The following is a 20,014-nucleotide window of genomic DNA, read 5'->3' on the forward strand; positions in this document are numbered from 1 at the left end:
CACTTTTGTCCCTGGATATTTCAACACTGTGAGTCACTGCAAGCAAGTGTATCATATGAAGCAGGTTTCAGAGCTCATCATGTGAGGCTATTATTTGTCTTACACTGTCACCAGGGGATTCCAGGAATAAAGCGACATACAACAAACATTAAACAAACTTAAAATGATGTACATGTACATACACATACAGGTACTCACAGGTTTGATGAATCCGGTCACATCTCGATTGTGAAAATCTTTCCTTCAGTTGGATGTACAACAGTGTTCACTCCCAGTTATTCTGACCAATGACAAGTTACAGGCTGTAAAGTTGACTCAAGCTTTGAATAACAGACAGCAACTGTATGTAAATCAACATTCACTCTGTCTGATGCGGTAACACCTGATAACCTGACGACGCAAAAAGCAGCACAATCAACCCTTTCATGTGTTTTCTATTTTTATGACCCTCTAGTGAGTCTATAATTTAGTCATACGTTTACTATTCTCCATGAAATAGACCCCAAAAATGTCATCATATGGCCTGCTGTGTGAGCATTTGTTGGTGTGCTCATATTTAGACAACATCCCTGCCAGCCTGGACCCTCACCAGTATGCATTCAGAACCAACAGATACACAGAAGATGCCATATCCACTGCCCTCCTCTCAGTCTCCACACACCTGGAGAATAAGATCAGCCACATCAGAATGCTGTTTGTTGATTTCAGCTCAGAATTCAATATAATCTCCATCATGAAGCTGATTGGAAAAATTCACACCCTGGGCTTGAAATGGATATTTCTACCCAGTCGTCTGAAAGAGAGCATACATTGCAAAATATCTGTGCTGCATGCTGACAATTGTGTCAGTTTTCTCCAAAAGTTAAGGAGCAGTTTGCCACAGATTGTCTCCATACAATATTCTGTAATGGACATGTGTATATACGTGTGCTTAAAAAGTGGCTATATTTTGTTGTTCGATATCTCCTCTTTCCTTCTTTTGAACAGAATATATGTTAGGTAGATTAGATCTTTAATCTATGAAACATAAACAAATGAATTCAAGCCGTTAGATAAATGTAGTGCAGTAGTGTGAACAATGAACATGTCTGATGATGCAGGAAATGCAGCCTGTCCAACTCGTTTCTGTCACAGCTGACCTGGTTTCTCTTAATTTTCACACAAGATACACAGGCGTAACTCAGATGAGGTTTCAATGTGCAAATACATATATCATTATGTGTTACTACCAGTGAATAGAAGTCATATTTTTTTCTGTTTGGAGAGAAGTAGGTTGTGGTGGGAAGAATGTTAATAGGCTGTGTATGCCTATAAGGAAGGAGGTATCTGAAACAAACACCATGTGTGCTCAGTCATCACTACATGGAAAAATGTATTTATTCAGTCACTTTTATTTGAACAGGTAAACACAGTGGCACCTCATAAACATGTTGTAATAACAACAGTGTCCTGTTCACATGAAAGTAGCCTACAGTGGTGAAATAAAACAGAAACAACAATGAAAGTAGACTGCTTAAATTATATTCAGATCATCAATAATATAATATGATATATAAAATATATAAAAGAGATATTACAGCTGACAGCAAAGTCTAAGAAGGTTAGACAAGAAATTATTTGAACATAAAAATGATTCTCACTCAAGTAGGTGTTGGGCGGCTGTACTTCTGTCAGCCGTCACTGAGCGTCGCTGTGTATTTCTTTGCACTTTGTTGCCAGGAGCCAAATCTCGCACAAAACCGCGTGGTTTCCAAATCCCGTTCCTCTTTCAACTAGCCTCCAAGATGGTAGGTGTTATCATGTATCCCTGTGCTCTGAAATTGTGTGAAATCTATGCCCATCCTTGTTAATTCGTACAGCAAACTATCATCATATGGCGGTTTACAGTATATCCATATCATACGGTCACTTACCGGGCGTTATTATCGTCATTTATTAATATTATGGGTATTTGTGAGCGGTTCCATGTATGAGAGCTCGGCTCTTCTGGGCCCATGGCTGAAGCAGTTACCCAGTATGGTCCTGTCTGTAGCTACTCACATGTTGTAACCGCGTATATTATACCTTGGTAAATGTGACAGAGGTAGTCGGGGTTAAAAATGCAAACGCAATTGTGTTTAATTTACCAATCTTTAATGCTGTTGGACGAGCTAAGCGTTAGAAGTACCGGTAAATGCAGTTTAATTAGCATTAGCTTCCTGGGATGCTAGGCAGCATGAAACCAGTCAGTTACAAAGCAGTGCGGCTAAACCTTTACTTTGTTTTAGGGAAGAAACGGCCTGCAAACATATGTTTTAATTTAAAGTCATTACTGTTAATTAGTTTAATTAGTTTTAGTTTGCCAGGGCCGTTAATACATCCACGTTACAGGTTATTTGGCTAACGTAGCTAGCTCCACGGGCTATGATAGGACCACGATTGTTAAAGCCTACTAGTTATTCTAACTTCTATCAAACCTGTCTTGACAGCCCACCAAGAAGACCAAGACTAGGAAGCTCCGAGGACATGTCAGCCACGGACATGGTCGCATTGGTGAGTTTTGGTGTTCATAGTAGATGTGTAGTTTTCTGTCACTGCATTTGTGATACGTGGTTAACATGAACCTCTCCACCCTACAGGCAAGCACAGAAAGCATCCTGGAGGTCGTGGTAATGCTGGTGGTATGCATCACCACAGAATCAACTTCGACAAATAGTAAGTGCTGCATGATGACATTCTGGACATGTGTTGTTTTGGAGCAAAGTTAATGGAGTCCTGATAACTTGCCAATGGGTTAATGACATTAACCTGTGCACTACCTGTGGGTTTGACTTACAAATGGCTGATTGTGTTGCTCTGCTTTTGTATCTGAATGAAAGCAGATCAGTAAATTGAAGTGCAATATTCTGACATTGTACAGATGGACGTTTATCTGTAGTGCTTAAAAAGGTTTTTATAGTAAGACTAATAACAAGGCTTGTATATTGTATGTTAAGCACAACAGTACCTAAATGAATTTACTTCTGAAGGTGTCGTGAAGAAACACAGCTGGTACTGGTGTTTCAATACTGCAGAACACACTCAAATTCCTTGTATTTATAACCACATTTGGCCTATAAAGCTGATTCTGATTGTAGAGACTAGAGTCTCATCTTGACACTAATCATTGTCTTGGTGTGCTAGAGTTCTCTTAGAGTGAAGACTGGTCCTATTCACCGACTGGCTCTTTGTAGGCCAGTCAGCCACATGGGCAGTTACATGCTAAAATGTCTTTTTCTCAGTCTGCTGTAATCACACTGATGCTGCAGCCCCTGTAAATCAAATTGGGGGGGACTTAAAAGTACCCGAGGAAATATGTTTTTAGAAATGATGCATGCTTAGAAAAATGCCATGTTTCTTTCTAAGATAATTTTGTCTTTGGCTAAATTAAATGGTGTGAGGTTGTGTCCTTAACTATTTGTCAACTCTACAAAGATTGCAAGACAAGCTCAGGGTTTCCGCTACATGTAATTGATCGTGGCGCACCGCCACGGCAAAATAAAAGCCGCCACACCTTCAGAATGATGATTTTTTTTTTTTTTAATGTTAAAACAATGTAAAGCAGGTTTTCCACTAGAGGTTGCACAGACTAGTCCCCTGCTCCACAATGACGTTTTGAGCTTGTCGTCGACTAGTCGCTGATCATGTAACAGTAGGCTACAAGAGTAGCGGCTTGAAACAACAGCTGAGTGCGCTGAATGAAAAAAATACGAGCGCAGTCAAGCTGGATAGAACGAGCGCGTACCAGACAGGAAGTCGGGCACAGAAAAGGCGAGAGAATCCGGTCAATTTTCAAAATAAAATAAATGATGATTAAGTTTGCTTGTCCGTCTATAAGTATTTGTCAGTTGCGTCTGCACACAAGACACATCCATAGGCTACATACAGCGCTAGAGACAGACCTGTGTTTGGAAAACCGAGCAGATACAGACGGGTTGATGTTTGACCGGCGCGGAGAGAGAGAGCAGGAGAAACTGCCGCTTCCGCGGGCAGTGTGTCCGGGCTGCCGGCAATTAAAAAAAACAAAAAAAAAACTCCGCTCATATCGACAGCTTTACGTCGCGCACAACAACAGCAGCAACCAACCAGGAAAAACTAAAACTGTGAGTGAAACTGTGACTGAGCAGGACTGTGATGGTGACGAGGCCTGTGTGTCGTTTTCCTCCCTAATTGTTTAATGAACAGTAGCTACAGTATTTTCTTTTGCACCTGTAGGCTATATGTTACAAAAAAACAAACTGATTTACAGCTTGTTGTTTATAAAGCTGCTGTACTGTGGACTCATTTCTGTGCATGAGCTGTCAGTCAGTGAAACAGATTGTTGCAGAGCATTTCCCTCCTCCTGGGATTTTAGTTATGATGGGAAAAATATGAATGATGTCATCAGCGACTAGTCGACGATCCGGTCGCGCGCACCCCTCTCCCCCCCCCGTCGATCAGCCCACCCTCGCCGCCACTCTTTAAAAAATTCCTGGCGGAAACACTGCAAGCTGCACCTAAAAATATTTACTTGTCAAAGTGTTATCCTATATGGAGCTACAGAATACAACCAGCAGTTTTCCAGTTAATGTCCTCTAGTCACTGTTAATTTTGCCAACCTGAATAGACAGCAGTTGACCTTTTGTCTGTCCTTCCTGTGTCTCCTCAGCCATCCTGGGTACTTTGGTAAGGTGGGTATGAGACATTACCACCTGAAGAGGAACACAACCCACTGCCCCACCATCAACCTGGACAAGCTGTGGACGCTGGTGAGCGAGCAGACCAGGGTCAACTATGGCAAGAAGCCCGAGGGACCTGCACCCATCATTGATGCTGTGCGCGCTGTAAGTGTTGGCCGATATTTTCATTACTGATTAAATGTCTCCAGCCTTCATCACTCATACACAATGGCAGAGGGTGATTGGGTCAGTTGGATTTTGGATGTCAACTCTCCATGTCTTGATTTTGCTCACTGTGGTAACTGAACAAAGCCCAGTCAAAGTTGGGGCGTGTCTGTGTGTTATGAATGTTTCCCTGGTCATAGTCTTTGGCCTAAGCTAGGCTAAAAGTTCCTATGAAACAGTTAGTGGAGTGCTATTTGCTTACGTCGGCGAACACTTTGCTCTGGCAGCATCCCTGTCTTTATACATCCAAGGCAGCATCATTAAAATTGAGCGTTTATTGGACCAAAAATGGCACATGTCCCCAATTGCTGGATGAGTTGACTTCATCATTTTTGCAAATTACTAACTCAAATGTGCAAACTCCACTATGGATTAAGACGTATATTAAAACACTTTAAAACATCAATTTGGACTTCATGGGAACTTGAACATCAAGTACAGCTCTCTGTACTGGATGCACTGTTATTGATCTCGTCTCTGACATGTGGCAAGCGTATTTCCCAAGCTGGCTTTGTTCAATGAGCGTTTTCAATTTTTGGTACACAGACATAGAAAGCTTAAATCTCAGATCTAAATCTTTAATTCTGTTACTATATTTCTGTCCCTACCTAACAACATGTAACAAGTTGTATCCAATCTTGGAGTACATATGCAGACAAATACAAACAGGAGATTAGAGTAATAACTCACAACAATGTATTCAGATGTCTGAAAAGGAATGGCTGAACTTTGCATTGGGTCAAGATTTGTGGAATGGTCTTGCATACACCACTGTAAATGTGTTGCTGTCTTCATTTTATGAAGACAGTAGTTGACCCATAATCTTGCGGAGTTTGTATCCAGTTCCAGTCCTTGTTAACAGATGCTGTGAAAATACTGTGATGCAAATATTTCTTGTTGAGCATGGCAGAATATTGCAACTTCACCTACTGTATGCAGTGTTTTTTGTACATAAAATTAACACAGCAACATTATGTCAGTTAAAATGGTCTTCATGCAGATGTGGTTGGTGGTTATCCAGTTGTACTAATATTGCGTTTTTAATTTCACAGGGTTACTACAAAGTTCTTGGCAAAGGCAAGCTGCCCAAGCAGCCCGTGATTGTCAAGGCCAAGTTCTTCAGCCGACGGGCCGAGGAGAAGATCAAGGCAGTGGGAGGAGCCTGTGTGCTGATGGCATAATGCTCTTGTCAGTGTTTTTCCAAAATAAAATGTATAAATGGGAACTACATGTTTGTTTTTGTCTATGCCTCTAATGCCTTTTTATATATGGTGTGATATGTGCTACATTTTGAGCTTTTGCTTGCAGTATTTGTTGCTTGCATGATAAGCTCCACTTGGATATTGACAGTCTTTTTGAATACTCTTATGCTCAAATGAAATGTCATAAACCAACACGGTAAAGTCATTATTAGTGGGGTAAAATATTTTTTTGGCTGAGTAACTATTTTGTTACAGCCACTTATCACTGCAGTTATGACTATTGGTTACATGGATGACAGCATCCTGCATGATATGTAAACATAAAAATATATCTGGGCAATAAGTTACCTGAGGGTTACAGCAGATCTCAAAATATGAATTTAAAACTGGGCTTAACATTTGAAAACTGATATAGGAAGTTTGGAAAGAGATGGCAATGGTCTGCAACCTTTTTAGCTTGTAGACCATTAAAAAGGCTCTTTCAACCCCTTGATCCCAGGGTTTGCATCTATGAGCAGTCTAAGCACTGACTTCCCGTCCATTGTTGTATTTGACTGAATATTTAGAGAAATACTGTAGATTGAAAACTAACCTGGGTTTCTAGATCAAGCTAAGAGAAAAAGATCTATGTTTAGTTTATAGGCATGTTTTTCTTTGAGTTCTAGTCTCCAAAATGGGTACAGGGAAAGCCGACCACTTATAATTAGTGAGACTTTTAAAAACATTGAGGAAAGATAAGTGTTTTCATGAAATAATCTGGGTGTTGTTTTATTTTTTTTTAGAAAATGACATGATTGAATTTCCTTTCAACATACATCTGAGGAAAAATAAATAAGATGTACAAAGATCATGTCCACGTGACTTTGGGTGTTTGGGTCCTTTATATCAGGGGGCGGGGTTTAACATGCAGGATTTCCTGTCCTGTCACTTGAAAGCAGCACGGCGGCGGTGTGAAAGCTGAAGTTTGCAAACGAAATGAGGAAAATACGAGAACTACGTGCACACTGAATGAAGAAGCGCCGTTTTCTCTGAAAGCTCGTATTTATGGGTGTATTTCCGTTCTGAGCCGCCCAGCTCTCCGTGAGTTGATCAGGTAAATAGTAAATAATCTCTGCTCGAGGTTTGTTGTCGGCGCGTAGAACGCTAAAGTTATCGCGACGACACGTTGACAGAACGTGACGTGTGCGAATGGAACGTTTAGAAGTTGTGTGTTCTAGAATGAAGGTGACAGTGACCGCTGATTGGCTAAAATTGAAAGTGAGAAACAAATCTTCCGCTTTCTACTGTAGTTCAATGGGGCGTTAATCTTCACGCATGCGCTGTGTACCAGCATTGACTTGTACTACACAACATGGATATTTGTTGTCTTTGATCAGGTGTTTGTGAATTAAACCGTCCAACTTTGACGATAATGCATTGATATTTCACAGATAATATAATCCATTTCAAATTTTTATTAATTTAAATATTAGGCATGCCACTTTTTATTCTAAATTAATCCGTCTATCAGTTTTTCAATTTAACTTTTTATTTTGCGATTTATTAAAAAAAGTTAGAGAAAAGAAAAGAAAAATGTCCATCAAAGTTCTGTCAAAATGCTCATTTTTTTCTTAAAAAACATATAAGACTTAATAAAAACAGCAAATATTCCCAAGAGGCAGGAACTACTTTAACATTTGCATGTTTGCTTAAAAATAGTGGATTATCTATCAGATACTGCGGTTCATGACTTTTAGTGGAAATGTTCATTTTTGCATTTCATTGTCACTAAAAGAAAAATATACATTGATGATGATGTTGAGGGGAATAACTTTTAATATATTGTGACACATTTTACTTTTATCAAAAATTGGGGTCTATTCTGGGCCAAGACTCATCCTCCATCCAAGTTTCATGGAAATCTGTCCAGTAGTTTTTGTGTAATCCTGCTGACAAACCAACCAACAAACAAACGTACCCAGGTGAAAATATAATCTATGAAGATTTCAAGTAAAAAGGAAACTGGCTGAGTGCTCTCTGCTTGTTCCTCCTCTCAGGTGAAGGGCACCTGAGGTTCACTTGACTTGTTCATGGCGAGCCAAGCCTGGCTGGAGTCTTCTCTGCGGCGCTCTGCCAGTCTGGGCCTGGAGGTGCTGGAGCGGGCCTCCAGGCGGAGTGTAGACTGGACAAGCGCTGCAGCATCCCAAACCCCCACTACTACAGATGAGGACACAGAAATCCCTGTCAAGGTGGCAGCATTTTTTTTGTCTATTAACCCCATCAACAATTAAATTAGGATCCTTTGCTGTGTTTCATTTTTGCTCATCTTTTTTCATTCCTCATGCTCTTGTCATTTATTAGAGAAGACACACAGAGCTTGATGATGTCTTTGCAACTATCGCAGACTTCATGGCACAGACGACCCATCAGTGCAAGGTCAGTGATTATTTGCCTGCACCCACATGCTTTTAGCTACAGACATGTAGTATAATGAACTAAAATGTAAATATTCTCCATGCTGCAGAGGTTTTATGAGTCTGGCTGCTGCACTGCACCCACCGACACTGAGAGGAGCCACGTGTCCAGGTTTCATACACGTGCAGCAGCTGGAACGACGACACCTGCACTGTCAGCCAGAAAACATGCAAGGGCTCCATCTAACAAAGTAACAATAATCTACTCTCCTGTAAAGCGTTCATCTTCATTTCATCTTATAGGATCATGTTTCTGACCAAATTATGAAATTGCAATTTCAGTATTTACTGGCATTTTAGACTTAAGTCCTGAGAAAATAATCTGGATCTTAAGTTTTCTCAGTTTTCTATGTTCTTCATCAGCCACGTGTTTATTTCATCTTTGCCATTTATTGCACCGGGGGGTTGAAAGTGACTGTGTAGGGCATGTAAGACCCGTTTGAACTTAATAATGCAGTAAAGCAAACCAAAACAATGAGCTGAAACCTGCAAAAAGCCGGCAAGTGTTGATTCACCGTGGGATTGCCAGTACTGGCAGCAATTTCACATACTCCTTCAGTATCAAAAATATTGTTTATTGCCACACTGGAAAACAGTATAAAACTAGAGTTGACTGTGAAAGGCTCCTCCTATCAATAATGCTTCCAAGACTTCTTGAAGCAAAGTTATGTTAGAGGGAATAGTGGATCTCAAAACCACCCAGACACATTTACAGACGAGAAATAAATGACCGAGTCCAGAACTTCTTGTAGAAAAAAAAACATTATACAGTTTGTATTTTGAGACACATATTGGTAGTTTTGTATCAAATCCTATGGGACTGCAGATTTCTTGGAGGCTGTCTGCAAAATCCTTCTCATGGCTATAAATGAACTTACTCATTTACCCACTATTCAGCTGTGTTGCAACAAAAAGTATAAATTAAACCTTTCTAAGTTCACCTCACTTTTGTCACAGGGTCGTGTGTCGGCAGCAGGTGAAGATTTCTTCATCGAGGTTTCCCCGGGGACGTACGCCGTCACTGCCCGCCTACCAGAGTCACAGCAGCAGACTCAGCTGGTCAGCGTCAAAGCTGGAGAGAGCATCGACCTCACCTTCAATCTGTGACACCTCACCGGACTCATAACTAACCTGACCAATGCTATATAGGCTGTTTGTGTGTTTATTGCCTGTTTTACGCTGATTTCTGCTTTAAGAGTTTGCATTTTTATTTTGCAACGTGTTTTAATTGCTGCATATTGAGAAGCCATATTTTTATTGCACTTATGAGTATTTTATTATATAGATTGTGTGTCCAAATTCTGCCTGAGAGATATTTCAGTATTTTTACCTGCACTAATACCATATCAGTGTATTTGAATAAAGTATTTTTATCATCTTTTGTTTGTTTTTACCAACCTTACATGGGTATCTGGTGAGGTTTTGTCCTACACTGACATATTATGTGTAAACAGCCGAAGCATTGTTGCCAGAGAAAGGCCGCAGTCCCGCTGGTGGTCGAGGTTTGAAGTTGGTCGTTCCAAAAACATCTCTGATGTTCGCTCTTCTTCCTTTAGCACCCGGAAGTGACTGAAACAGAGAGCTGTGATTGGGCGAGGCACTGATCTGTGGGACAGGGAAGCTGAACCTTACAGGTTGTGATGTCCTCTTCGGCACTGCACTCCCTGCAGATAAATACATAAACATAGCATGATGAGATCTCATGGGGCTGTTGATCTGACACTAAGCATCTGACTAGCTTAGCTGTGGTATAGAATGGCTTCAGATAAACCAGAACAAGCAGGGATTTAAAACAGCCCAACTGGATTTGACTGCTCCGTCTTAAGGAGCACAAATCTGAGCAGCATCATCATATAAGTAGAATTAAATTATTTTGGTCACTTTTGTTTAATTCAAGAACTAGCCCACTTTAAAACCAGAATGCATCAGTTTGGCAGTGCCTGTGTTTCCCACCTGGTTGTCTGTGTTGTGGCTCTGAACCAGTTCTTCTCCAGTACCTCCAGGGAGGACGCTGCTCTTTACTCCTCAGATTCACTGCAGGAGGAGACGTCACTCTGGTCTCATCCTCAGAGAGAGACGAAGAGGAGGAGGAGGGCACCTCAGGGTCACTCTTCCTCACATCTGTATCTTTCTCTGCCCTCTCAAATCCATCCAGTCTTCCACAGCTGGACCTACAGCTACATGGCTGGTGGTTTGTGACTGAGCAGCAGTGAGGTGAGGACTGACACCAGTCTCTGCAGAGCAGCTGAGGAGTGCAGGAGGAGCTGCGAGCACAAAGCCAGCTGCAACAACGACCAGAGGCTAGTGTTGTGATCTGGAGCTCCCTGACTATTCGGTCATGATGAGAGGCTGAAATGGGTAAAACCAGAGTGCCAGGAACCAGAGACACACAGCTGTTCCACATCAGCACCCGGAGGCTCCTAACACCATCAACTACAACGAGCAACACAGAGTGATTTACTGAAAGGGGTTTACATTCATTCAGTGTTAACTAGGGCTTTTTGTGTGAATAATAATGTTATAATAATAATAAAACAGTCTCCTTTTATATAAAACGACCAAAGTTAAGTTTAGTAAAGCTTTAGATAACTTGTTACAATAAGTTGAGTATTACTCAACACAAACTCTACTGACCATCTCTGCACTCTGTGGCGGCCATCACTCTCCCCGGCCCGTATCTCCTCAGATCTGGTTCCCATGGCGACAGCACAGCATCACCAGGTACCAGACAGCGTGTGTGAGCGCCGGTGTGGTTCACCATGTCGAGGGAACAAACCAGCTGCCTCTGTGAGGAGACGACCCCCAAATTGGTGCTCCCTGGGTGGTCAAACACAACAACCCAAACTCCTCCGCGGCCCTGAGTGGTACGAGGATGTCAACGTACATTTTAAATTGAATGACTTGAAAAGACTTTGAGATTGAGTTAATGACTTTCAGATTACTTTTTAGGGTGTTTAGAAACAGTGTAGACACAGATTCAAACTTTAGGAGGAAGAGAGTACATTGTAAATGAAGTCAAAGCAGACAAAAATTAAGTTTATAAGTAATTATTTGGTGTTGAATTGTTTGTTGGAACTTACGTCTCTGACCCACAGACATTAGTCATGATTATACTATTATATTAATCTTCCCTAGCAATGTATGCCAGACCTCTACTGCAGCTTTCTGCCTTTACTTTTTATACAGTATCTTTTCACCTGTACTTGCTGTATTACAGTGCCCATGTAGTAGAGGCCATCCACCTCCCTCCTGGCCAGCACTCGGCATCCTGGGAAGAACTCTGGACTCAGGGTTTGGCCAGACAGCATGCAGGAGGTAACAGGATGGAGAGGATTACCCAGACTGCACCTGGGAAGCCAAGCAACGGCTCACAAGTCATTGAGCTGATGATTTTTATTGATAGCAACATCATACATACAAATAGTATCTTAAATTTACCACCCTGTGTGTATGTTTCTGTTAGAAAGGTCACCAAATACGTGTCAATGTTGGTGACAAACCTGAGCAGAGGGGATGAAGTGTTTTGTGGGATTAAGACTGAAGTGGAAGGACAGCGACACTTGATTGAAGAGAGTGTTGGCACTGATGATTGGATTTCCTCGATATACAGTGGAATCACCTGACAGCATGCATGGAAACACACATATGTAATTACAGACAGATAAGGCCATTTTGATTGTAGAAGTTTTTTTGTTTTTTTTAAACAAATCCAATATTCTCCTTTCAGATCTAAATATTTCAACAAAGCAGAGAAAATATAGCGTCAGTATAGTATTGATTTGACTAATTCTGCTTTTGACCTTGTGGTTTAAGAGAGTCCTGTGTTGGGATTCAATTTTTAATAATCCACCATTTTTTTTAACCAGTCCTGTTTGGTTCAGCCATACCTTCTCCAGACCTCCATTCAAACCAACTGGAATCGCATAACAGCTCCCTCCTGTGGCTTGCGTCAGACACTGCAGGTAGTGTTGAGTGTCTCTGTCCAGCTGACCACCTGAGTCCAGCAGGTAGAAGACGTTCACCGGCCTCCCAGCTGCCAGGGCAGGCAGGGCTGTCAGCAGGGCGTCCGGACGGTCAGGGAGGTCTGTGCAGATGAGGTGGATGGCGTGACAGGCAGCATCAGTGAGAGCCACGCTCAGGGCGGACAGGAGATCTCTGCCGGGGCTGCAGCTGATGGAGTGAATCCAGGACAGAGCCATGTAGACTGTGTCAGGAGCACAGGGAAGCATGTGAGGGGACCAGCAGGTCAACTGTAAAGCAGAGAGAAAAAATCAGTCACTTCTGAAAAATATTAAGAAAACAATATTATCTACAGTAACTTTTTGTTAAAATGAATGTCAAACCTTATTTCTGTTGATATTTTAAGTACATTTTTGAACATTTTAAACTAAAATCAACACATTGAATAAACATAATGCACCTTCAAGTTGTCCTTTAAGATGTTGGTGTTTTAATGAGCAGTCAGTCCCACCTCACCTTGCCGGAGAATGTCATGATGTTGAAGAGAGAGTCCCTGAGTGAAGCCTTTGTCAGCAGCGTCCGGATCAGCAGGCGTTTCACTGACCCCAGAACAGCCCTCATGTTCTCTGAGCTGTCCACGACAAAAGTGATGTTGCATCTCTGTTTCCCCAGAAAAAATGGAATCAGTGCAGCCTCGGAGGCCAACATCTGCCTGGATGCCATCCCTGTACGACAATAATGTCAAGAAATGAAACAATTTTCTCTTATTTTCAGTCTTTGTTTTTGTAATGTGATAGTTAGGAGTAACAGGAAAAATGGCATGGAATTGATTTGGGCCAGATTTGGACCAGTGTGTAGGATTTAGTGGCAGTTTAGTTTGCATTAACATAAAAGGCCAGGATAACTTATCTCATAGCTATCAACAACAATTTCCAGCAATTTGAAAATGTTTTAAACTACAGCAGACACCAAAATTGAACCGCCGCCAAAACATTATAGGTCAAAGCAGCCAAAAACACCAACTACAGTCAGCAACAGCAAAGAGATGATGATGGAGGGAAATCCTCCAGACTCCCTAAACAAATTGCTCAATTTTATGAGTTGTTGAGTTAGGAGAAACTTTATAATAATTATGAAGCGCTGTCTATGGCAAATTCTTTATTATTTGGGCCTTCTTGTAAATTCGGCATATGTTACACATCTAGTTATTTATGTCTTGTGTAAAAAAACATTGTGTCCCTTTGTCACACCGATGTACGTGTTTATTTGCATAGAGAGGGGGGAAGTGAGATCAACAGTGAAAGTAACAGTACTTTTAGTAATTTCTAAAATGTGTGCATAAGAAATGTAACTCATTATGATTGTTTTAATGAATAAGTTTAGCTATGAAATTTACTCATAATTAAAGGGGTACTATGTAGTTTTGGAGAAGAAATCATACTCAGAATTTTAATATTTACAATATACATGAGATCATAGTACAAACTCAGAAATATTTATTTTTCCATAACTGAATAAACAAGCTGTTCTCGGAGGAAAATAAGGTCCCCAGAAAAGTTTGAAGCTTGAAAGGTGGCAGGGTCCGCCAAATATGAACAAAGTAGAACAGTATGAAATTGTGTTCTCAGTTTATTTATTCAGTCATGAAAACAAAGAGAGTTTATTAAGGCATTAAAAAATCAGTCAATGAAGATCTTTCTCTTATGATTACACTTCACCCCCAAAACTACATAGTGCACCTTTGAGTTTTGCGCGTTTTTAATGTAATTGAAATAGTTACTTTTGTTATAAAACAGCTGCTGTTTGTTTCCTTAATGTGCCCAACAACTTCAATCTCATTATTTCTAATGAGCCTCCATGAGGGTGTAAAACACTCTGCTATCAACAGAAAACACACTTTGTATACTAATGTTCTGAACAGAAAGCGGTTAAACACACGACTCTCCATGTTCTGTTTCTTTAATTTGTCAGTTAATACACAGAGAAACTGAGTGGCTACATTACCTGCTGTTTTTATGTTGTCAGCTGCAGACGACAGCCTCTCCTCACTGTTGATGTCTGTTTCCATGGAGAACTCTTCAAGACTGAGTCAGTCTTCTTCAAGGCCACTGGAGGGGCTGTTCACCTGCCAATCAGCTGAGCCGAGAGCGTCACCAAACACTGCTGTCATGGTACGGTTGCTGTGGTGAAGTCATAGGTCAGCTGAGCAATTAAAGCTACTCTTCATCCCCTCCTGAACATGCAGGGGTGAAAAATCTCTGCTGTGTATGTGTCACGATTCTTCCTCTAATTAACAGCTTTAATTGGCCTGGTTTCATAAATGGCTCTCAAATAAAATAGCACATGGACAAATTATGTCGCTGAATTTTCTGTGACAAATTAAGTAAAAATACAGACAAAGTTTCACATAATTTGGGATTTTATTTGATATTCAGTGCTTCACTTTGCTACAGTCACGTGATAAAACATACCACAAGTGTCCTCTGATATTCTGTAAACATTAAAAGGCAGTGACCTCAATGTAAAGACACGATTTGGACTAGAAAATACATTTAGAAGATTATAAAATACAGTAGATAAACAGTTGTTCTGTGCTAAGCTTATTAGCAACACTCCTTTAACGATCTTTGTTCTCCAACGTTAATTTCCACCTATAAATGTAGAATACTATGTCTGGAAGAACAACACAAGAGCTATAAATCACAATTCTATTAGAATTTTAAAGTCTACGGCACTACATGTTCTGTTAATAATAATTTGTTTACTAGCTAAACAATACGTACTACTGTAGTGACAGCTAAAACATGATCATACTCGAGGCTACAAGAATGCTATTCATCGGCGATGCTACATGAGGAACTGTTAATGGGAGCAGCTTCTGTGTAAACTGCTGCCGTTATGTAAAAACAGGTAAAGTCAGTGCAATGACTCAAACAAACAGGCAGAGAGAAAGTGAGAATTGATGAGGTGAGAAATCTGCAGTTCCCTTAAGAGGCGTCTAGTTGTTAGAGTAAATACTTCTATTGCTTTTGGTCACTGTGTGTGTTGTAGGTGAAGAGAAGTCAGTATCACAGGTTGCTGAAGTCGTAGGAGCTGTAGAAGAAGAAGAAGAAGAAGAAGAAGGACACTGGAGTTAGTATATCTTTAAAGGAGACCTCTTATGCTTTTTTGTTATTTTGCGTCTCATGCCTCTCTGTAAACACTGGTAAAGGTAATTAAATATCACCTTTCATTGAATGGCTTTTCAATGAATTGAACTTGCTCCCTCACGTTTGTGCCAAACAGCAACATCTTCTTTTCAGTGTCAATTACACACTGTGGAAAAGATAATATACCAACATATCACACATTAACATGAAGGTAACTGCCTTTCCTCCCCACAGAACAAATGTTAACTTATGTTGCTCCTCCTGGGAAGTAGATGATTTACCTTGAGTTTCTTTAATGTCTTGTTTCCCAGGGACATCAGTGGTCTGTTACTTTCTGCAAATAAATGGAATTGGCAGACAATAATATTATAATATCATACTTAAAAGTGTATTAAAATCACCGGCTACAGTCACAAAACTCAAGAAATCTTTAATCTTATTCTTCCTCCATACCTATTATGGCAAAGGAGCACATTATTCGGAGTTGCCCGACAGTGAGGCTGAGCTCTTTGATGTGTCCGTCGATACAAAGCTTCCGCTGAAACGGAAATCCCTCCGTCTCCATTTTGTTCTCGTCGACCAGTTCTTTCAAACTTTGACAGAAACAGAACATTACTCATTGAATACTGAAAGTGACCTGATGTAAATCAAATGGAAAGATCATGAACATCTCACCCAAGTCTCTCCACAGTTACTGAGGACATCAGGTTCAGTTTGCAGCCGGTGTCGATCAGCAAGTTCACCTCCCGTCCCAAACACTGTGAACACACAGAGAAGGCAGAGGAGAAAATAATGAGGATCATAATTTATGCAAAGGGAAATATGTGTTTTACCCAAAATAAAGCACTGTACACTGTACTTGATGATACAGACTCACTTTACAGGGCACATAGATGAAATCGTCCTCCTCCTCTTCCTCATCCTCATTTGAACTGAAATGAGTACAGCTCAGAAGGATGTCTCCGTTGTTTGGGGTCACTCCGCACATGTTCATCCTCCCCCGGGACAACTTGGCCTCCAGCAGGCGCTTCTGGAGGATATGGTGTGGCTGCTGCAATAAAAACAAAAACAATACAGTCAGAAAATGCAGCAAAAACAAATTAATAATCTATAATAATCTCTGCCATTGAGACCTTCTTCAGCGCCTTGTAAACATAACCTATAGATTAACTCAAAAGATGTTGAATAAGGGAAAATTTAGCAGTCAGTACTTTCCTATTGTTCGCTTCCGTTCTCTGTATCTTGGATACTGGAACCGTTTGTGTGACAAAAACAATAAGCATATATAATGTAAGGAAATCTGCTGCTCTTTTCATTCTTTGTTTTGCACATTGCACATTAATCTCAGGAAATTTTGCACATTGTTCATCTACATGAAAATTGCACAGGTATATGCACACAGATCCATCTACCCTTAGAAGTAATTTTCTGGCAATAAATATACTTCAGTATCAAAAGTAGGATACAAGTAAAAGTAAAATTATAGAAACATATACTGTATACTATGGGTCAACCAATTATCCGCCTGGAAAATTACTGGATCATCAGTGTTTATTCATTTTGTTTTGTTTTTTAATATGATTCTTGATTTTAAAAATTCTATTAAAAATGTACTAATTTGGCTCTGATGCAGAATGTAATCTGCAAAGTAACCGTAATAATCATAATAATGAACTTTATTTATATAGCACCCTTAAAAACAGATTTTACGAAGCGCTTTGACAAACAAGCAAAAGCAGGAAACTCAGGAAGACAATATCACTGAATAAACACCCAACAGTCAAGCCAAACACAAGGAAGCCTCGTCTGAGGTGAGTTAACACAAGAAGGCAGAGCAGAAAATGTAAAAACAAAAGAAGACAATATGAGTCATTACAAGCAAAAGGAATAAAAGCAGACAAAAACAGACAAAATCACAGAAAAAGAGAGAGGAAGAGTAATGCAAAAATAGAGATAAATGAAATAAGAAGACGACATCACATCAGAGAATTAAGAACAGATTCAAAGATTAAAAGGAATAAAAAAGATAAGATGGGATGGTGGTAGCTTAAGAAGGACGCAGTGTCTCGTCCATCATTAGTTCAGCCTCCTGTGGTGAATCCTGTATTTTGGTTGAGGCACGAGCCTAAAAACGTGCAGCAGCAGCCTATAAGAGGCCTGTAAGAAGAGGCACACCCCCTGTTTAGATGTCCCGAGCTTCTTCAGGCCATCCAAAGGCAGCAGGTCAGCTGAGTCTTTATGGAGGAACTGGATCGCCTGTTTCAGCCTCCTCTGCTGCCTCAGAGCCGCAGCATCCAGGACCACCGAGTCCCCCCCGGTCTCCGTCCGCATCCCTGTGAGCATGTCTGCGGGTATGAGAGGCAGAGCGGGCCGGTGTGTGTCTGTGTCTCTGCTGTGTGTCTAATGAGGGATTCCCGATGATGAGCTCAGGCTAGTGGAGGAGAGGAGACACCCCCATCATAGTCAGTACTGCGGAGGTTAACCACGCGACTTCCGGTCAAAACCTTCAGAATAAAACTCGAATAAAATAAGTCACTTCTTTATGGAGTTTTCCACCACCAGTGCTGTATAAAGTACCATAAAATCATAATTGAATAAAAGTTAAAAATATTGTGTTAAAATATTACTTCTGTAAAAGTGAAAGTTACCTGTTACCTGTACCATTCATTGGACTATATAATTTAAACTGTAGCCCTTAGGAAGTAGCCTATTGAATAAGAGCTTTTACTTTGGCGGTGCCATCCTGTCTGTTTTGTGTCTGTGGCAGCTTCAACCTGCCTGACAATACTGGAGCCAATACGTCAGTTTATGGAATCGTGACTCCTTAATAAAAAAATTGATGATTTGATGGTGAAACAACAGGATTTTACTGCCATTTGAAATTTGATTCCTTGAAGAAATACTAATCAGATTTTCACAAAGGTGAAAGGTATATTAGAAATACAGTTTTATTGGGGAAATTCTGAGGGGAACAGAGTCAAATATTTTGTTTGCAAAATCCACATTTGTTACTTTATTAATGTTCATTGTGGGCTCTATGGGGTTCTTTAAGTGAAGCTGCCCACTCTGCAGATCTGTGCTAGTCTCTTGAGGAAACAGGCTTTCTTTGCTTTTATCTTATAATAAACCTGGGTCCAAATTAATTAAACCTTTAAAGGAAGCTGTTACTTCCATATCCTGTGTTTTATATGAATACATTCCAGTTGTAGCATTTCGCACTTGTACAATATTCTCAATAAACTATATATCAACTATATTGTTTAGTGTATGTTTGCAATTCCAGATTCACAAATACAAGTGTGACAAGTGACATTATATCTCAGTGATAATCTCTGTAGTATTAAAACACCTCTTATTCCTCTGGTATTACACACGTGTACACATTTATCAGAAGTCTCTGCACTGGCTTTCAGTTAGTCTGGGATAAATGGAAGAGTTTTGTAATTGTCTAAATGTATTCAAGGACTTTCCCCCTATTATTGTGTTGATGTGTCTACGTTAATAGAGTCTCTGCTGATCAATAAACCAACCACTCAGAGATTTATAGGTCTGAACATAAACGTTTACTCTAATTCGATCATGTACATGCCTACAAGGATTATTTTACTTATGATTATGTAATTAATAATATTTTATTGTTGTCTTTTCACTTTATTCTGGCTGTATTTTAAATTTGAACTGTTTTGCTTTGCTTTTCCATCATTTGTTTTCTGTAGAAGCAAAATAAGCTGCATTTCTAGTAAAGTAAAAGGTGCTATAAAGGAAGATTAGTATTATTATTACATTATACTTGTATATTACCAGCACATACCGATATATTAAGCCTGTAGGTTTTTCATTGTATAGCTCAGTTCTTCTCAAAAAGCATCTATACAATTGTTTATTTGCTTTTGTAGGCCTATTATGTTTCTTACTTCCTCTTTGTTTGTTCTCTCTTATGTTTAGTGATTGATGTGACACAACTTCCAATGTCTATCTATCTATCTATCTATCTATCTATCTATCTATCTATCTATCTATCTATCTATCTATGAGTAAAATCCTGTTTTTGACAACTCGATTGTTTGTTTCTTTCAGGTGTGAAGCTCTGTAGTCTGTACTGACAGATGTCAGCTGGGTGTTTCGTCCCTCCGAGCCTCTCTTCACTGCATTGCCCAGATTCCCCCTTTTTTTCCCACACGACCTTGTTTTCAACATGGATGCCGAAAAATCTCCCCACACATCGCTGTTTTTGTTGCTGCAGAACACATGTAACAACATCCTGTGGCACGACGTGGCCCGGAATGCACAGCCTCGGTTGATTGTCGTCTTATGCTGAAGTTTAAATATTTATTTTCTACGACGACGCA

At 40.2% G+C, this 20,014-nt stretch overlaps 3 protein-coding genes and 1 non-coding gene across 4 annotated transcripts; 3 read left to right on the forward strand and 1 right to left on the reverse strand.

The window, feature by feature from the left end:
• The first annotated feature begins 1,702 nt into the window (after positions 1-1,702).
• On the forward strand, positions 1,703-6,126 carry rpl27a (ribosomal protein L27a). The gene is made up of 5 exons (XM_073471980.1): positions 1,703-1,787; positions 2,469-2,532; positions 2,619-2,694; positions 4,667-4,841; positions 5,954-6,126. Exons 1-5 carry the CDS (start codon positions 1,785-1,787, stop codon positions 6,080-6,082), a joined length of 447 nt encoding a protein of 148 aa, XP_073328081.1. The 5' UTR covers positions 1,703-1,784; the 3' UTR covers positions 6,083-6,126.
• Positions 3,113-3,241, forward strand: LOC141001812 (small nucleolar RNA SNORA3/SNORA45 family). The gene has a single exon (XR_012179608.1). It is a non-coding gene; the product is annotated as a small nucleolar RNA SNORA3/SNORA45 family (small nucleolar RNA).
• A 903-nt stretch (positions 6,127-7,029) lies between the features above and the next one.
• Positions 7,030-9,934, forward strand: akip1 (A kinase (PRKA) interacting protein 1). The gene is made up of 5 exons (XM_073472205.1): positions 7,030-7,196; positions 8,140-8,331; positions 8,444-8,518; positions 8,607-8,747; positions 9,514-9,934. The coding sequence occupies exons 2-5, from the start codon at positions 8,173-8,175 to the stop codon at positions 9,661-9,663; spliced, it is 525 nt and encodes a 174-aa protein (XP_073328306.1). The 5' UTR covers positions 7,030-7,196; positions 8,140-8,172; the 3' UTR covers positions 9,664-9,934.
• Positions 9,935-15,003: 5,069 nt separating this feature from the next.
• LOC141001625 (nuclear receptor-interacting protein 3-like) lies at positions 15,004-18,102 on the reverse strand. Its single transcript, XM_073472762.1, has 7 exons — positions 17,841-18,102; positions 16,543-16,716; positions 16,341-16,423; positions 16,119-16,258; positions 15,947-15,999; positions 15,743-15,831; positions 15,004-15,609 (listed from the first exon to the last, which is right to left on the reverse strand). Exons 1-7 carry the CDS (start codon positions 18,006-18,008, stop codon positions 15,585-15,587), a joined length of 732 nt encoding a protein of 243 aa, XP_073328863.1. The 5' UTR covers positions 18,009-18,102; the 3' UTR covers positions 15,004-15,584.
• Between the last annotated feature and the right edge of the window lie 1,912 nt (positions 18,103-20,014).

The sequence above is a fragment of the Pagrus major genome, chromosome 8 (assembly GCF_040436345.1).
Source record: "Pagrus major chromosome 8, Pma_NU_1.0".
Classification (NCBI taxonomy): domain Eukaryota; kingdom Metazoa; phylum Chordata; class Actinopteri; order Spariformes; family Sparidae; genus Pagrus; species Pagrus major.

Excerpts from the sequence above, each read along its gene's own strand:
- rpl27a (XM_073471980.1), top strand. Across the intron at positions 2,695-4,666 it reads AGAATCAACTTCGACAAATA|CCATCCTGGGTACTTTGGTA; the intron begins GTAAGTGCTGCA and ends GTGTCTCCTCAG. Across the intron at positions 4,842-5,953 it reads TCATTGATGCTGTGCGCGCT|GGTTACTACAAAGTTCTTGG; the intron begins GTAAGTGTTGGC and ends TTAATTTCACAG.
- akip1 (XM_073472205.1), top strand. The coding sequence starts at position 8,173 with ATGGCGAGCCAAGCCTGGCTGGAGTCTTCTCTGCGGCGCTCTGCCAGT. Across the intron at positions 8,519-8,606 it reads AGACGACCCATCAGTGCAAG|AGGTTTTATGAGTCTGGCTG; the intron begins GTCAGTGATTAT and ends TCCATGCTGCAG. Across the intron at positions 8,748-9,513 it reads CAAGGGCTCCATCTAACAAA|GGTCGTGTGTCGGCAGCAGG; the intron begins GTAACAATAATC and ends CTTTTGTCACAG.
- LOC141001625 (XM_073472762.1), bottom strand. The coding sequence starts at position 18,008 with ATGCTCACAGGGATGCGGACGGAGACCGGGGGGGACTCGGTGGTCCTG. Across the intron at positions 16,424-16,542 it reads TCATCTATGTGCCCTGTAAA|TGTTTGGGACGGGAGGTGAA; the intron begins GTGAGTCTGTAT and ends GTGTGTTCACAG. Across the intron at positions 15,832-15,946 it reads AGACATTAAAGAAACTCAAG|TGTGTAATTGACACTGAAAA; the intron begins GTAAATCATCTA and ends TCTTTTCCACAG.